The 14858-nt window shown below is 47.1% G+C and overlaps 1 protein-coding gene across 1 annotated transcript in view; it reads right to left on the bottom strand.

Moving 5' to 3' along the window:
- The window catches only part of OBSCN (obscurin, cytoskeletal calmodulin and titin-interacting RhoGEF), a 181351-nt gene extending 179760 nt beyond the window's left edge, over positions 1 to 1591 (bottom strand). Inside the window, 1 exon segment of the mRNA XM_050971811.1 lies at positions 493 to 1591. Coding sequence (XP_050827768.1) covers positions 493 to 1591 — 1099 coding nt within the window.
- Positions 1592 to 14858: the final 13267 nt, after the last annotated feature.

The raw sequence follows: 14858 nt of genomic DNA, 5'->3' as shown, positions 1-14858 counted from the left end.
AAAGCAGATCAGAAGCTGAAAAATATAAAAGCTAAAACCTGAGGCATCACAGCCAGTTCTGCCTCATCCATCCCAACCTTGCACCTCTTTACTGCCCCTCCTAAGAAACACCAGCAATGGGATTCTGTCCCCAGGTCATCTATTCAAGTGCCCAAGCCCTTTCCACCAGGAGAGCTTTATTCAGCCTTTCCCAGCTTGGGTTGCTGGATACTCTGTGCTCCTTGAATGCTCCTAGAAAACCTCCCAGGTCCAGGATGCCTTTGTTTGCCACAGTCAGTGGTGAAGAACTTGCCTTCCATAGGGTCACTCCACACTTGAGAAGGTCAGTCCCAAGTTCTTCAGAATGGCAACAAAAGTGTGGCACATCTAACACACTTCCTTGCAGCAGTTTGGAGGCAGACTTTCTGTTCAAACCAAACCACCCACCCCACCCCAATCCAAGGGCGTGTCCTTGCAGGCACACCCACCCTGCTGAGAACCACATCCACCCACCTTTGACAGTGACCAGCACAGAGCTGTAGGTCTGCCCCGCCAGGTTGGAGGCCGTGCAGGTGTACAGCCCGTTGTCCGTCTGCTTGCAGAAGAGGATCTTCAGCACAAAGTTCTCCTGGTCGTCCTCGTAGATGACGTGCCGCCGGCCTTCCACAATGACCTCGTTGTCCTTCTTCCACACGATCACGGGCTTGGGCTCTCCCGTCACGTAGCAGCTGAGCTTGGCGTGCTTGCCCTCGGTCACGCTGCAGGTGCGCGTCAGCGCCCCGAGCGCGGCGTTGCGGGCGCCCTTGGCCAGCCCCGCCGCGCGCTCGTAGTCCCGGGACAGGCCATAGCCCAGGCTGGACAGCCCCTCCACCGCCGAGTAAGCAGAGGAAGAGTCCAGAGTCCCGTGGGAGATGTCCATCTTCCTGATCTCCTCCCGCCTCTTCTGCAGGTGGGACAGCAAGGATGCCGTCTTGCCGCTGTCGGGGTTGGAAGAGCCGCGCTTTTCCACCACCAGCGCGGCCGAGGCGCTGGCGGAGCCGATGAGGTTCTCTGCCCGGCAGGTGTAGGTGCCACTGTCCCCCAGCTGGGCACACTGGATGGTGAGAGCGTTGGAGTCACCAGCAGACTCGATCTGGAAGCGCCCGGCGTCTGCTTTGTTCCTCAGGTATCTCCCGTCCTTCTCCCAGTTCACCGAGAGGGGAGGGCTGCCCTGAACTTTGCATTTGAACATGGCATCTTCTCCCAGGGTCACTTTGATGTTGGAAGGTTTCTGGATGAAGTAAGGAGCTGACTCAGTGACTGTGGTCTCCTCTCCCACCTTGATGCTGACAGCAGCAAAGGCCTCCCCGATGGTGTTCTTGGCCCTGCAGATGTACTGGCCGCTGTCCTCCAGGCTCAGGTCGTAGATGGTTAGCCGGTACAAATCCCCGTCCTCTGTGGTTTTAAACCTTCCCCCAGACTGCACTGGAAGTTTATCCTTTTCCCAGCTCACCACTGGGATGGGGTTTCCAACGATCTGGCAGCTCAGGGTGGCATCCTTCCCTACAGACACCATGAACGCCTTGGGCCGGGTCAGGAAGCGCGGGACCCCGCTGAGCGAGCTGTAATCCATCCTGGCTTCCTTCCTGCAGGGGCACAGAGAAAAGTGTCAGCAGAGAGCAGGGCACAGGGTGCACCCGAAAAAATCACTGCCTCCCGTGGGATCAGGGTGTTTGTCACCTGGAACCCCCATGTGTGATGGTGTTTTCCTCATCTTCAGGACGAGGGAAGAGATAAGAATCTTGACTCTGTGTTTCAGAAGGCTGATTTATTGTTTTATGATCTATGTATTAAATTAAAAGAAAATTATACACTAAAACTATACTAAAAGAATAGAAGAAGGGATTTCATCAGAAGGCTAAAAAAGAAAGGAAAAGAATGATAATTAAATCTTGTGACTGACCAGAGTCCAACACAGCTGGACCTGTGATTGGTTATCAAGAAGAAACAATTCACACAAGACCAATTAAAGATGCACCTGTTGCATTGCACAGCAGCAGATAATTATTGTTTACATTTCCCTTCTGAGGCCTCCCAGCTTCTCAGGAGAAAAATCTTAGCAAAGGTATTTTTCAGAAAATACATCTGTGACACCCATGTTTTCAATGCCCTTTCTCATTCTGGGTGAGAATGCCTTGGAATATTATTGGTCTTGAGGATTTCTCATATTTGAGGTTAACCATCTGCTGCATAAGGCAGCTTGCTTGCCCACAGAGCCTCTGGGCAAAACAGAACTCTTTGGGCTGTCCGTACAGCAGGAACACAGTGATGCCTTTCCTCTGTGGCACTCAGAAAGTGACCTGCACTGAAGCTGTCAGACAGATGGGCTGGTTCTGCAACCACAAGGAACAAACTGGACACCACATTCTGAGAGATGGGTCTGCCCATCGAGATACTGCCTCCATCTCAGAATGGTTGGGGTTGGAAGGGACCTTGAAGGTCACCTCATTCCAACCCCCTTTCATGGGTAGGAATGTCACCCTCTAGACCAGGTGTTCCAAGAAGATTTGAGTGCACCATTTCTCTTCAAGGTGTTGTGATGGATGAGTAATGTGATGACTGACTCTCACAATTAACAGACAAATATCATGTATATAGGTTAATAAAAGCCTTATAGATTTATAGTTATGTTGTACCCCCTCATATGGTTATCAAGGGACACATGGGAGGGCTGGCTGTCACTATGGTGACATCTGACCTCCAGTCAGGATTTGAGGAAGAGATCTCCACCACTGGACAGCGAAGAAGGGGTTGATGGACAGAACTTTGGGAGGGGTCAAAGGGTTAAAAAGGGAAAAACCTTCATTGTGAGGGAACTGAGCACGTGGCAGGGAAAATCTTTTGCTCTCGGCCCTGTAACCTTTTTTCTTTATTCAGTCCCCTGTTGTATTTTTGATAAGGTTTAATAAACCTTCCCAAACTATGAAAAGTGAGAAGCCATTTCTCACACTGTTTAACCTCTGTGGCCTCATGATGCCAGACCCCTCTGTCCTGGCAGCTCCTGTCTGACCATGGGAATGGTCCTACTCCAGATGAGCACATCCCTGCTTTTTCACCTTCCAAGTGCTGCACACAGCAGAAGGACCAGGGCTCTGGGTGCTGTAACTCAGAAAGGAAATAAAACCCAGTGAGACAGAAATATCCTTCTTAATCCTGCAGCAGTTTGGCTTCCCTGCTGGCCACACATCCACCCACTCTCTCACCCAATGGCCGGTGCTCTCACCATCTCCCCCCAGCTCCAGCAGAAATCAATAGGAGCAGGCCAAAAACCTGCTTTAATTTCTTAAATCACCATTTCTCCATCCTCCTCCAGCTCCTGTTAGTGCATTTTTGTTAATGCACAAATCACTGATGGCATCAGGGACTGAGGGTTGGATCAGCTTGCTGCATGACCTGGGGAAAAATCACTTATTTTACCAATTTCTTGTCTCCCCAACCACTTCTTCAGATCGAGACAGGGATGGGCTGACAAATAATTATGTGCACAGTGTATATATGACAATGTACTTGCTGAGGTAAATGACAAATAGTGCATGAAAATTAATAAGAGATTACAAATTTAATTCCAATTATGCTGCTGGGGGTTGAAAAATACAAGTTTACCATTAAATCCATACACTGGAAAAGAGGTGTCACAAAAATACAAAGTGGTATTTGTAATGAGAGCCCAAGAAACTTTTGGAAAACTGCCTCAGGCACAGGGTGAGATTCTTGGGGTTGTCCTGAGCAAGGCTAGGAGCTGGACTCAATGGTCTTTGTGGGTCCCTTTCTGCTCAGGATATTCCATGATTTTGGGATCATTATTATCATTCCAGATGGCATTGCTGAGCCAAACTTGAAACTTCATCTGGGTCACAGATCTAAGGCAAAACCAAAAGTAACCTTTCTACATTTAACAGAAAATCTACCCCATGTCCTGTCCTACCCTGTGTCTCCCACTCCAAAGAACACACAAAATGACAAGGAGCAATCAAAGACTTTTCCTTTTAGATGAGATCAGCCCTTTTTAAACTATTTCAATTTTGGTTACTTTTGTTTCCTGGCATTGAGCAAATTTCACTATTCTGACACAAATCTTTAGAAAATAAAGAAACAGGTATCAAACACTAAATCTGGGAGGGGTGAGAAAAGGCCATGGGGAAAATTTAGTAAATGCTGAGAGGGTAGAGAATGATTGTCTTGCAGCCATCAGTGCTAAGACCAACTGACTTTCTGCCAAGTGGCCACCTTCAATACACAAATCTTTCTCTTGGTCTCAAACTGGTCTAGAAATCTGTGAATTAGTTTCAGCTTCTCTGGATCCTCTTGCTACCTCCAACCTTTGCCCTCAGCTGAGCTTTAAAATGCATTTTCCATAAATGCTGGTGCAGCTGCAAGCAGAGAAGCTGCATGAAGGGTTAGAAGGGGCAGATAGGAGCCTGGGGCTTGAGCCAAAGCACACTGGAGTCAGTGGAAATTTCCACTGAAGTCAATTGATTGACAATCAGAGTCCCCTGCTCATTTGGGGAAGGACCACCTCAATGCTCAGAAGGAGATGCTGAGGCTCAGCTCAGTTCTGGAGAGCCCAGCAGAACCACTCACTGCACTGACCAAGAGTTAACAACCTAAACAAGACTCAGAGCTCACGTCCTAACACTCCTCAGGCATTGGCTTGAACTTCAGGCTGCACTGTGCCATCAAAGCACTTGGATTCACCTTCAGAGACCCTGCCATGTCTCACCCTTCCTGGCTTCCTATTGTGCCCAATAAATGCATCACTGAGTTATTTCCAGCTTTTCAGTGCCAAAAAAAAGAGCAGAAAAATAGAGATGCTTCACTTCTCCATCAGACTGGGCTCTGCATAACATGGACAAGTGCCTGGAGCACTGAGGTGGCTTCAGAGACACGAGAGGAGCTGCCAGGGACCTCTCAGCAACCAGGGGCTTCCCTCAGCCCACCTGTGTGCCAGTTCCATCACCTGGGTCCCAGGACACCTTTCTGGGCCTGGAGGAGCAAGGTGAGGGCTCCCAAAGCCTGGCTCTTACACTGCTCACTTCCTAAAGTGCATCCTTCTCTCCCTTCTAAGCTTTGCCCAAACAAACACACCCCAGATGCTCCCTGGTATCTCAGAGAGTCAGCAACAGCCAAAAAACAGTCAGGAACAGTCAAGAAACACCACACTCCTGCTGGTTTTGCTCCTGAACCAAACTGGTGCAGCAAATCCATCCAAGATGCTTCTTCCCAGTGGTCTCCAGTCCAGCCTCCCTCTCCCACGGCTCCCAAAAACTCATCTGGTGTTTGCAGATGATCCTCCCCATCCAGTTCAAGATCCTGTGTCCACATCCCCTGCTCTTACCTTCACCTTTCACCGTGTACCCTCACACTCTATAATGTTTTTTACACTCTATAAGGTTGTTTTTTTTTTTCTGGCCAGGATGTCAGAAAAAACCCCAGGGATCAGTGAAAACTGTGCATGCTCATAATTATTTTAGATATTTTTCTAACATGGAAAAAAAAAATAGGGTTATTCCTTGCTCAGCTGCTGGCTTGCTTTTATAATTATGAGATAGACACTCCAGTTCTTGTATCTTTAGACCCCATCTGAAAAAGAGGAGGGGAAAACTTGGTTTTTGGGAGTGGAGAGCATGAGATGCAGTAAGAGGCATGAAATCCTAACCTGCAGCAAGGATGAGGCTGTGGATGTATCTAACACATCTAACAAGTTAGACTGCACAAGATAAATTACATTTTATGATTTCAAATGGGATAAAACTCATCACAGTGGATTAGGATGATAAACAGATTTAGGAGCCAGGAGAGGACAGACTTGTGAATGTACTGAAAAGACAATATTTAATATTTCTACTGTGTAACTTGTCAATCAACTTATTCAATAATTACTCTGATTTCAATTATTTACATGTTCATTCAAAGTTTAAAAAAGCCCAGTAACTCTGAAATTTAAAAAATAAATAAAAAAAAATAGTAACTCTCTGCAAGTGCCAGGACAGCTCCCTTGGAAGCAACAGGACCAGCAACAAAGCATGAATAAAGCCAGTCAATGCAAATGCCCTTTCCAATAAATCTCAGACATTTGCCAGTGTCACATTTCCCCATGTAATCCCTCTGTGATGAATCATTCCCAGCAGAGATCACATTCCCATCTGGGCCATTTCTGAGCACGCCAAAGGCAAACTGGCAGCACTTATAATTTTGCTTATGTCTTTATTCATTTGGATTTTCCTTGGTTTGGGTTTGGGGAAAGAGGCAGAACTGCACAGAGCTGTCAGATAAATAAATCACTGCCCTGGAGCCAACACACAGCTGGTCCAGGCCTCCTGCCCACTCTATGCCACCCCTGCCAGTGTCTGCTTCCCATGGCCAGGGGAATGAGTGCCTTGGGAACCACCAGAGAGTGGTCCAGTGCCTGATGGAGTACTCAGAAGTGGGACAGATCAGGAGGTGGAGAGCCCTGATGGTGGTGCCACCGAATCCCAGAATGGTTTGGGTTGGAAGGGACCTTAGAGACCCATGGTCCACCCGTGGTAAACCATCCAGTTCCACCCCTGCCATGGGCAGGGACACCTTCCACCATCCCAGGCTGCTCCAAGCTCTGTCCAGCCTGGCCTTGGACACTTCCAGGGATCCAGGGGCAGCCACAGCTCCTCTGGGAAACCTGTGCCAGGGCCTCACCACCCTCTGAGGAAGAATTTCCTCCTAATATTCTACCCAGCCCTGCCCTCTGGCAGTGTGGAGCCATTCCCTGTGTCCTGTCCTCCATCCCTTGTTCCCAATCCCTCTCCAGCTCTTCTGGAGCCCCTTTAGTCCCTGGAGGGGGCTCTGAGCTCTCTCTGGAGCCTTCTCTGCTCCAGGCTGGACACCCTTGGCTCTGCCATCCTGGCTCCATCCCAGGCTCCTGGGATTCACTGTGCAGTGCTGCCTGATGGGTTGGGTTGGTTACATGTTGCTTCATCCATGCTGATCTGCACCTGGAAAACCTTCTGAGAAGGCAGAGGTCCCCCCATGGGGAACTGTCCCCCAGGCTGTCTGCAGCCTGTGATGAAGCTCTTTGTGAGACAGGACGGGGGGAACAGGTAATTCTCTGTCCAAGCCTTTCCTTTCAAGGATTAGAAAGAGAATCCTGTCCACCACATTAGGGAAATTAATCCCCAAACCCCAGAGGTTTATGTCCAAAAGGAGACAGAGGAGTCCTTTCTGGATTTATTCCAATCAAGGCAGAGGCCATGGGGCATTCCCCTGGGGTCTCTCTGATTTTTGAAGGATGCAGCCTCCCTTTTTATCCCAATTTCCCAGCCACATTTCCCTTCTCTCTTTCCCCATTTCTGAGGTACTTGAGAGGTTCAGACTTCCCAAAACATCTGATCCCAAAAATTCCCCTCTAATGCACAACTCTCCCTTTTCATTTTTAATTCTTATGGAATTCAGGGGTTCTTCTTCCCCATTGTTTCTTTCATCTTTCAATGTCTAATTTCATTCATCAGCAAACTTAAAGTTTATTTGTGAAAGCAAATCTCTTTTTCCATTCATCACTCAGTGGAACCCTTCCCATTGTTTCTTTTCTCTCCCATTGCTGGTTTTATCCACCAGCAGACCCACAGCTGGTTTGGAAAGACAAATCCACCATTCCTCTCAACCAGGACTCAGAGCAAAAAGCACCATGCAACCCATCCCATAAAACATTCCCAAGACAAAGGTGGCCTTGAGTAGCAAAATTAGAGACTTTGGGGACATAATTAAACCTAAGGTCCAAACACAGATCAGCAGCACAGAATTTCAACTCCACATGAAAGCCTGAAGCCCCATCATGACCCTGTTTGCTCATTTCCTCAATCCTCTTTTAGCCTTTCTTTGCCCAAGTCAAAAATACGTTGATTTGAGGTGTTTTTCTTGCCTTTGGAGTTTATGTTTCCTGAACTTCCTCTGCAATGTTAGATTCTAATCCTCTCACTCCTTTTCCTGACAGGAAAGGCAAGATTTACAGGGAACCTCCTGTCTCTGAATCCTGAGCTTTCAAAGAACATCCCTGAAATGAAAGCTCCAGATAAAAATCAAGGCAGCACCGCTATTACTGCAGTTTACACGACTTATCTGCTTGTATTGTTCCATCTAAAAACATCAGGAAATGGAATCCGTGGGTGGGAAGGGAAGTCCATGAGTTGTCAAATGGGAAGTTTGGGTTTCCTTTGATGTTTAAAATCCTGCTGAGGGGAAACAGCAGTAACCCAGCTGCCCTCTGGCTTCCAGCAGCCTCCCAGGGAATGGACAACTTTGGAATAGCACAAGTGTTGGGTGTCAGCTGCAGGCTGGGTGACATCAGCCGGGCTCTGGTGGGTGCCTGAGAGCCACCAGAGCAGACAGAGAGCTCTGGGGTGAAATGCACACCAGCACAGCCAGTGCTGCCTGCCCATGACACCCCTAAATCGGGGCCCGGCGCTCTAATCCGGGCAGGCGGGATTTATCCCCTTCCAACGGTATCTGTGCCTCGGGAGCTGGGCTCAGGGCTTAGCTTGGCCTACTCTGAATTCCACTTCAGTGAGGGAGAAGCGATTTTGGCATGTCCAAAGGTCACTGGATGAGCAGATGGGAGAGGTTTCTGTGGGGGATCCATTCCTGGAGGTGTCGGACACAGAGAGCCCGCAGCGCACGAAGCCTTTTGCAAGGAGCTTCTAACTGGGCTCAGAGGAAGGCTTGTCTGCATTCCCTCCCATCCACAGCCTCCATCCTAAGCCAAAATCCATGGGAGATGGATTTTGAGGGATGATTTTTTGAGAGATGTCGAGGGAAAGCTCCTGGCAGGTCAGAGGTGTTAAACATGGTGAGCAGCCCGCAGGGAAAAGGAGAAGCTCGAGACAATTCTGATCTTCAGGGTAGGGCTAAAATGCACCAAGTGCCTCAGAGGGACCTGCACCCCCTCATGCTCCCCCTGTTAATCCCTTATCAATAACCTGGGTGTTCCCAATCATTGGTAGCAAACAAGGGTTCAGACATTTAGGGAATTCCAACGAGGAGCAAGAACAAATCATGTGGTTTGTGCACGTCACTGGGAAGGGGGTCAGACACCTCCCAGCCACGTTAGCAGCACACACTTCATAAAAACCACAGCAGATTCAAGCCACTTAGTGATTTACATGGTTAAAACACTTTTTATCTTTCCTCTCTACACAGACAGACCTATCTTTGAAAACTCATCCCACTTTCAACCTCCTGGCCAGAAATCATTTTCCATCAACACTGACAGCTCCAAGGAACTCCATGCAGGGAAGGGATTTCATCTTCCTTGGGTTTTACTGCAACATGGGGACATCACATCCCATCCTTGATGGAGCTAAAAAACCACCCCTGAAACTCCCAGAGGCCTCAAATTGCCCCTCAGGACTCAACAGCAGCCACTTTTCCTTCTATTTTTCTGAGTCTCCCAAGGCTTCTCTGACAACAGCAAAAGGCCAAAGCACCAAGGAGGTCTGGGCACATTGTGATGTTCACTGCTGTTCTGGGGGGGCTGAGAATAAAGGAGGCAAATGGAGAGAAAACACACAAATTCTGGGGTTTCTCACCCAGGAGACAGAAAAGGAGCGATGTAAATCTAGAAACTTCATCACAAATTTCACCCAGCTGCATTTTGCTTTACACAGAGGCCAGGAGAGAAGCAGCTGTGGCAGAACCCTGAAAAAACAGACTTGCAAAGCTAGAAATGCTCCTGGTTTAACCCATGTGATTTCCTCCATGAGGGAGCTGCAGGATCACAGCTCCCATAAGGACAAAGAATTCCCTTGGTGACAATCAGCCACGACCTAAGCCCTTGTATTTTAACAAGTGGACGTCATTGTCATTACAGTCACTCCACCCCATTGAGCTGTAGGGCCCAAAATAGCCTCAGCTGTCCAGCTCCATCTCTCCCTATCTCCCCTCAGAACCATTTGGAGAAACGGGAGGAGGGTGGGGGGCTGCAGAGTGAATCTGTCTTGACACCAGAGAGGAGCTCAGAGAGGAAGAAAGTCCTGGCTGAAGAGAAAAGCTGCACTGAGATGATGCCCTGGAAATAAAGCTTTTTGAAATGCTCCTTTCTGCCACCTCTCCATGTGTTTTCCAGGCTCTCCATGCCCAGTGGTGTCTCAGATTTGGGGACAAAGTGTATCAAGTTGAGTCTGCAGCTCTAAACCTGACCTTTTTCACTTTCCTCTTCTGGAGGCTGATCTTTGCTCAGAAGTAATTAAGCAGAAAAATCCACATTTGGCTCAGAGCAAAGGAAGGATGGATTTACTACCTGCACCTCCAGCTCCATCCCCAAATATGTTTCATAAAGCAAAACACCCTCAGGCATGGCACAAAAACAACTTCACCCCTCCCTCAGCTCCCAAGGACCTTCTCCACTTCCTGCTGGACATCAGCAAACCCAAACCCACCTCTCCTTAGCCAAAGGTTTTGGTCTTACCTGGAATCTTCTCTGAGTCTGAGGAGGACAAAGCTCTGGGCAGAGGAAGAAAAATCCGATTCCTACTGAGATGAAAGGAGGGGGAAGAGGGAAGAGGGGAACAGAGGACATGGGGAGACCATGTTGGCTTGGGTTCCCCCCCCCTTTCCCCTCCAGGAAATAAAACAGAAACCCCAGCGACAGCAGGGAGGTGCAGCAGGTCCCCCCAAGTCCCCCTGCAGTGGCTCTGCTGGCCTGGGTTAGGCTGTGCCACCCCCCTGACCCTCCTCTGGAGGTTGTCCTCCTCCAGTCAAATCGCTGACGTGCTTCTCCTTCCCTCCAGAGCCGAGCTCCAAAATAGCTCTGGGTGTCATTTACCGGGGAGATTAAATTTCCTGCAGCACACAGGCAAAAGGGCAGAGTTTTAGGGACTCACTGCCACAGCCCAGCAACAGCAAGGGGCAAAAACCCCAAAAGTGGGGCTTTGGGTGGGCTGGGGGACAGGCTGTGGGGACAAGGTGGGTCAGAGCTGTTCCTCAAGGGTCCATCCCACAGCTAAATGTGGTGTGGGCACTCAGGAATGAGGGGCTGCTGAATGATCAGCACACTGGACAGGAATTCTGTCCCAAAGGCAGCAGATCAATAGTAGGTTTATTTATAAATAAATAAATAAATGGCTCCCAGGCAGGAGCCAAATCAACAGCAAGTTAATAATCCTAAGTGTGTCTCTGCCCCTTCACCTTGTATATATATATAAATATATATGTGTATATATATATATATATATAGGTTATATATGGGTTATATGTTTCCCCACCTGTTTGCCTCATGAATACAAACTGTGCACAAAAATCACCTGAGCAGCCAATCCATCACACCTCAGAGGCTCAAGATCATAATTCCTGTGTTTACAAGTCAAATTTCTAGTTTTTAAAAACAATTTCCTGGAAAGGGAGTCCGTGCCAACTCTTATTGGCAATCACAGTGTTTGAAATTGAAAACTGATTTTTGCTAATGGCCAAAGAGCTACAACAGAGCTCAGCAGGCTCCCCCACAAGCACTTCAGCTCTGTGCAAGTATCAGGAGTGAACTGCAAGATATGCTTATTTTTGGCAGTAAACAAAGCAGATAAGGTGCTGCACAGCCCAAGGCCCTGAAGACACAGTGATAAGTTGTGTTAAATCACTTTTCAGGGCACAAAACCACCACCAAGGCAGCAAAAGGGAGTTCTAGCTGGGATTTTTCAAAGCAGAGCTTGAGGAGAATCACAGAATTCCAGAATGGTTTGGGGTGGAAGGGAGCTTAAAGATCATCTTGTTTCATCCCCCAGGAATTGTCCATGGCCAGGCTGGACAGGGCTTGGAGCAATTTGGGATAGCTGGAGTTGTCCTTGCTCACAGAGGAGGTGGAATAAGATGAGGTTTAAGGTCCCTTACAGCCAAAACTATTCTGTGATCCTCTCAAAATTAATAATAAGATTACAGGATTGAGGAGAAAAAGAGATTTAAGGTGCTACCTGAACACCCTGTGCATTGGCTGAGGGACTTTATCCAATGTTCAGCTCTGTGAAAAACTCATCCCCTCCTAAAGACACTGAGCCCACTGTGCTCATTCTGACCTCTCTCCTGAAGGTGGATTAAAGTTTCAGCTGTAGGACTCAACAGAGGCTTCCCAAAGACACAGGAATGTGCCCAGGCTGTGTTAGCAACAGCTCTCAGCAGGATTCTCTCTGAATCAGCAGGATTTGGTTTCTGAACAGGCACTGCTCCACAAACTGGACATCAGCAGACCCCAGGGTCTGTCCCCAGCTGATCCCTCAGGTTTCAGCTTTTATATTTTCACATTCTGTGCTGCTTCAGTGTGTGGGGCTGAGCTTCCCATCAGGGCATGGTGAGCTCTGTGCCCAGAGCAGGGAGACAAAACAATTCCTGCTCCAGCTGGGCACCAAGGACAAATGAGCCCAATCTCAGGCCAGGAGCACAAACCCCGTGGGCTGGAGAGAGAAAAACAAGCAGGGTGGGAGTGCCTGGGCTAAAGCTGGGCTGGGACAATGAACTGCAAGGTGGGAATGGAGCAGAGCTGATCCCAGGGAGAGACCCCGGGAGCGCTGGTGCATTTTGGGGCCATTTTGGGTCATCTTGGGTGCAGCCCTGGCTGGGCTCTGCTGCTGCCCAAGGTGCATCCATGGAGGAGATCCTTGGAATCAATCCCTGCTTTATTCTTTAGCTCTGCCCAGCCTCTGTTCTAGCTCAGCCTGCACAAGGCATCAGGAGCAGTAATTTGGAATATTCCAGTGTCCATTTGGAGCAAACCAAAGGAAATTGGGCTGTTCCCCAGCCCTTCATGTCACCACCTTGCATTTCCCTGCCCTGTGCAATTGCCAGAGGCACCAGGTGGATTTTTATGGGATTAAATGAGCAGTGCCTTTCCTTTAACACCTTGGTGACTTTGAGGAAGATCTCAGAGACTTTATAATCTCCACCCTGGGGGTTTTTTGGGAAGGTACCACCTGTGTGTACCAGAATTGCAAAGTGACTCCACCAATGCCCTGTACCAGGGCTTAGCAACACCTTCAGGGAAGAAATTTTTCCCAATATCCAAACTAAACCTCCCCTGGCACAACTTGAGGTAATTCCCTCTCCTCCTGTCCCTGTTCCCTGGGAGCAGAGCCCGACCCCCCTGGCTGCCCCTTCCTGTCAGGGACTTGTGCAGAACCAGAAAATCCCCTCAAACCTCCTTTTCTCCTCTTTCTTTTTGCCCTGACATCAGTTGGATTGCCTGAGCTACTCCTAAAAGTCACTAAAAATTGAAAAGAGAGGAGTATCTCCAGTCCCAATGAGTTATTAACTTATTCAGGAACTACAGCTTGTCATGGGTTTAAAGTAAAGGAGCATCTTAAAATGATGAGCTAATAAAGTTCCAGTTTATGGAGAGAAGAGTGAAAGGCTTGGAAAACACCCTGAATTTGGATGAAGACAAATAAAATATCATCAGGCACGACTCCAGTCCCCTCCTCTTTGAAATAAAAACTGAGAGTTTTCCATGAATGTGTTTTCTCCCCACAACAAACATCAGGAAGATGTGCTTGAAACAGAAACTTCTGCAGTTTTAAAACACAGAAAAATCTTCCTTTGTCCTTGAAAACCATATTTTGGAGCTCCAACCCTGCCCATCTGAACAGTTCAGTTGGAAATAAAAGGATGCCAAACAGAATTAACCAGAGTTTGCAAGCACCAAAACAAGCTGTGCTTGGGTTTTCTCCAAGAAATCAATTTAAATTATTTGAATTATAATAACTAGCAAGGCCTGAGGTATTACATCTTATTTCAATATTCCTAAGAAGTATGAGATTTTTTGCATAAAAAGGCAGGATTTTCAAAAAAGAAATATTATTACTGCTTCTCTCTGTGGGATAATTTAATTTGATTTTTTCCCCATGTGACACTGCACAAGAATTTAAAAGCTGACACCATTTATTTTTCCTCAGTATGTTTAGATTTTACAGCTAAAACACCCTGATGTGTTGTCTCCCAATCTGGCATTGTCAGAAAAATAAAATTAAATAGAAACCAATGCTAATAAAAACTAAACACAGAAATAAGTTACAGAAAATGAGATTTTTTTTTTCCTGACTACATTTAATTCTCATGGGGAAGAGCTCCTAATTCTGAATTAAACCTCACAAGAAATTCCCTAAGGCACTTCTAGCACGAGGGAACAAGTTCCCCTAAAAAGTTTGCTTACACCTGGCGATGTTAATTGAGAAAGTCATGGAGGACACAGAAAATTAATACATAGAGGCAAAATATGTATTACATTGATTTAAAAAAGAACAGAGGAACTGGGTTAGGTGGATTAATTTTTCTTAATTTTTTTTTTTTTTTTTTTTTAGAATTTCAGGATAAATAAATTTGGAACAAACAAGGCTGAAGGGACACATCTTGCCAAAGCTTCCAAAAAAACTCATAAATGTTCCTTTATATTTTATGCTTTCCTGAGCTTCTCTGCTCTCAACATTAAACCTTTTTCTATATTGCTAATAAAATAACTAAAGTTAAAAATTCCTGCTGTGATTTAACCCAAACATTTTGTCAGGATGCCTGGAGATGTTTGAACATTTGTGTATCCCATTGTGGATTTTTGCCCATTCCAAAACAACTGAGGAGCTGCTGATCCCAAATCCACCTTTGCTTCCCAGTAACCCCCAAATCTTCCCAGAGCTGCACCCGAGCAGCATTTCATGGCGTTAAGAACTAGGCTGAAAAAATAAAAATAAAATAAAATAAAAAAAACAAATTAAATGAAAGGTTAAAAAACCTTTTCCTGAATTTTGTGTTGGTGGAAGTCTAAGCCCGGCTGAAGCCTCAAGGGGCTCTGCCAAAATCAGATTTTCAGTAAAAATATGGCTCTGATGGCAAAATCTGTGTGG

The sequence above is a fragment of the Serinus canaria genome, chromosome 2 (assembly GCF_022539315.1).
Source record: "Serinus canaria isolate serCan28SL12 chromosome 2, serCan2020, whole genome shotgun sequence".
In the NCBI taxonomy this organism is placed as follows: domain Eukaryota; kingdom Metazoa; phylum Chordata; class Aves; order Passeriformes; family Fringillidae; genus Serinus; species Serinus canaria.
This window is presented reverse-complemented; position numbering and strand designations above follow the sequence as displayed.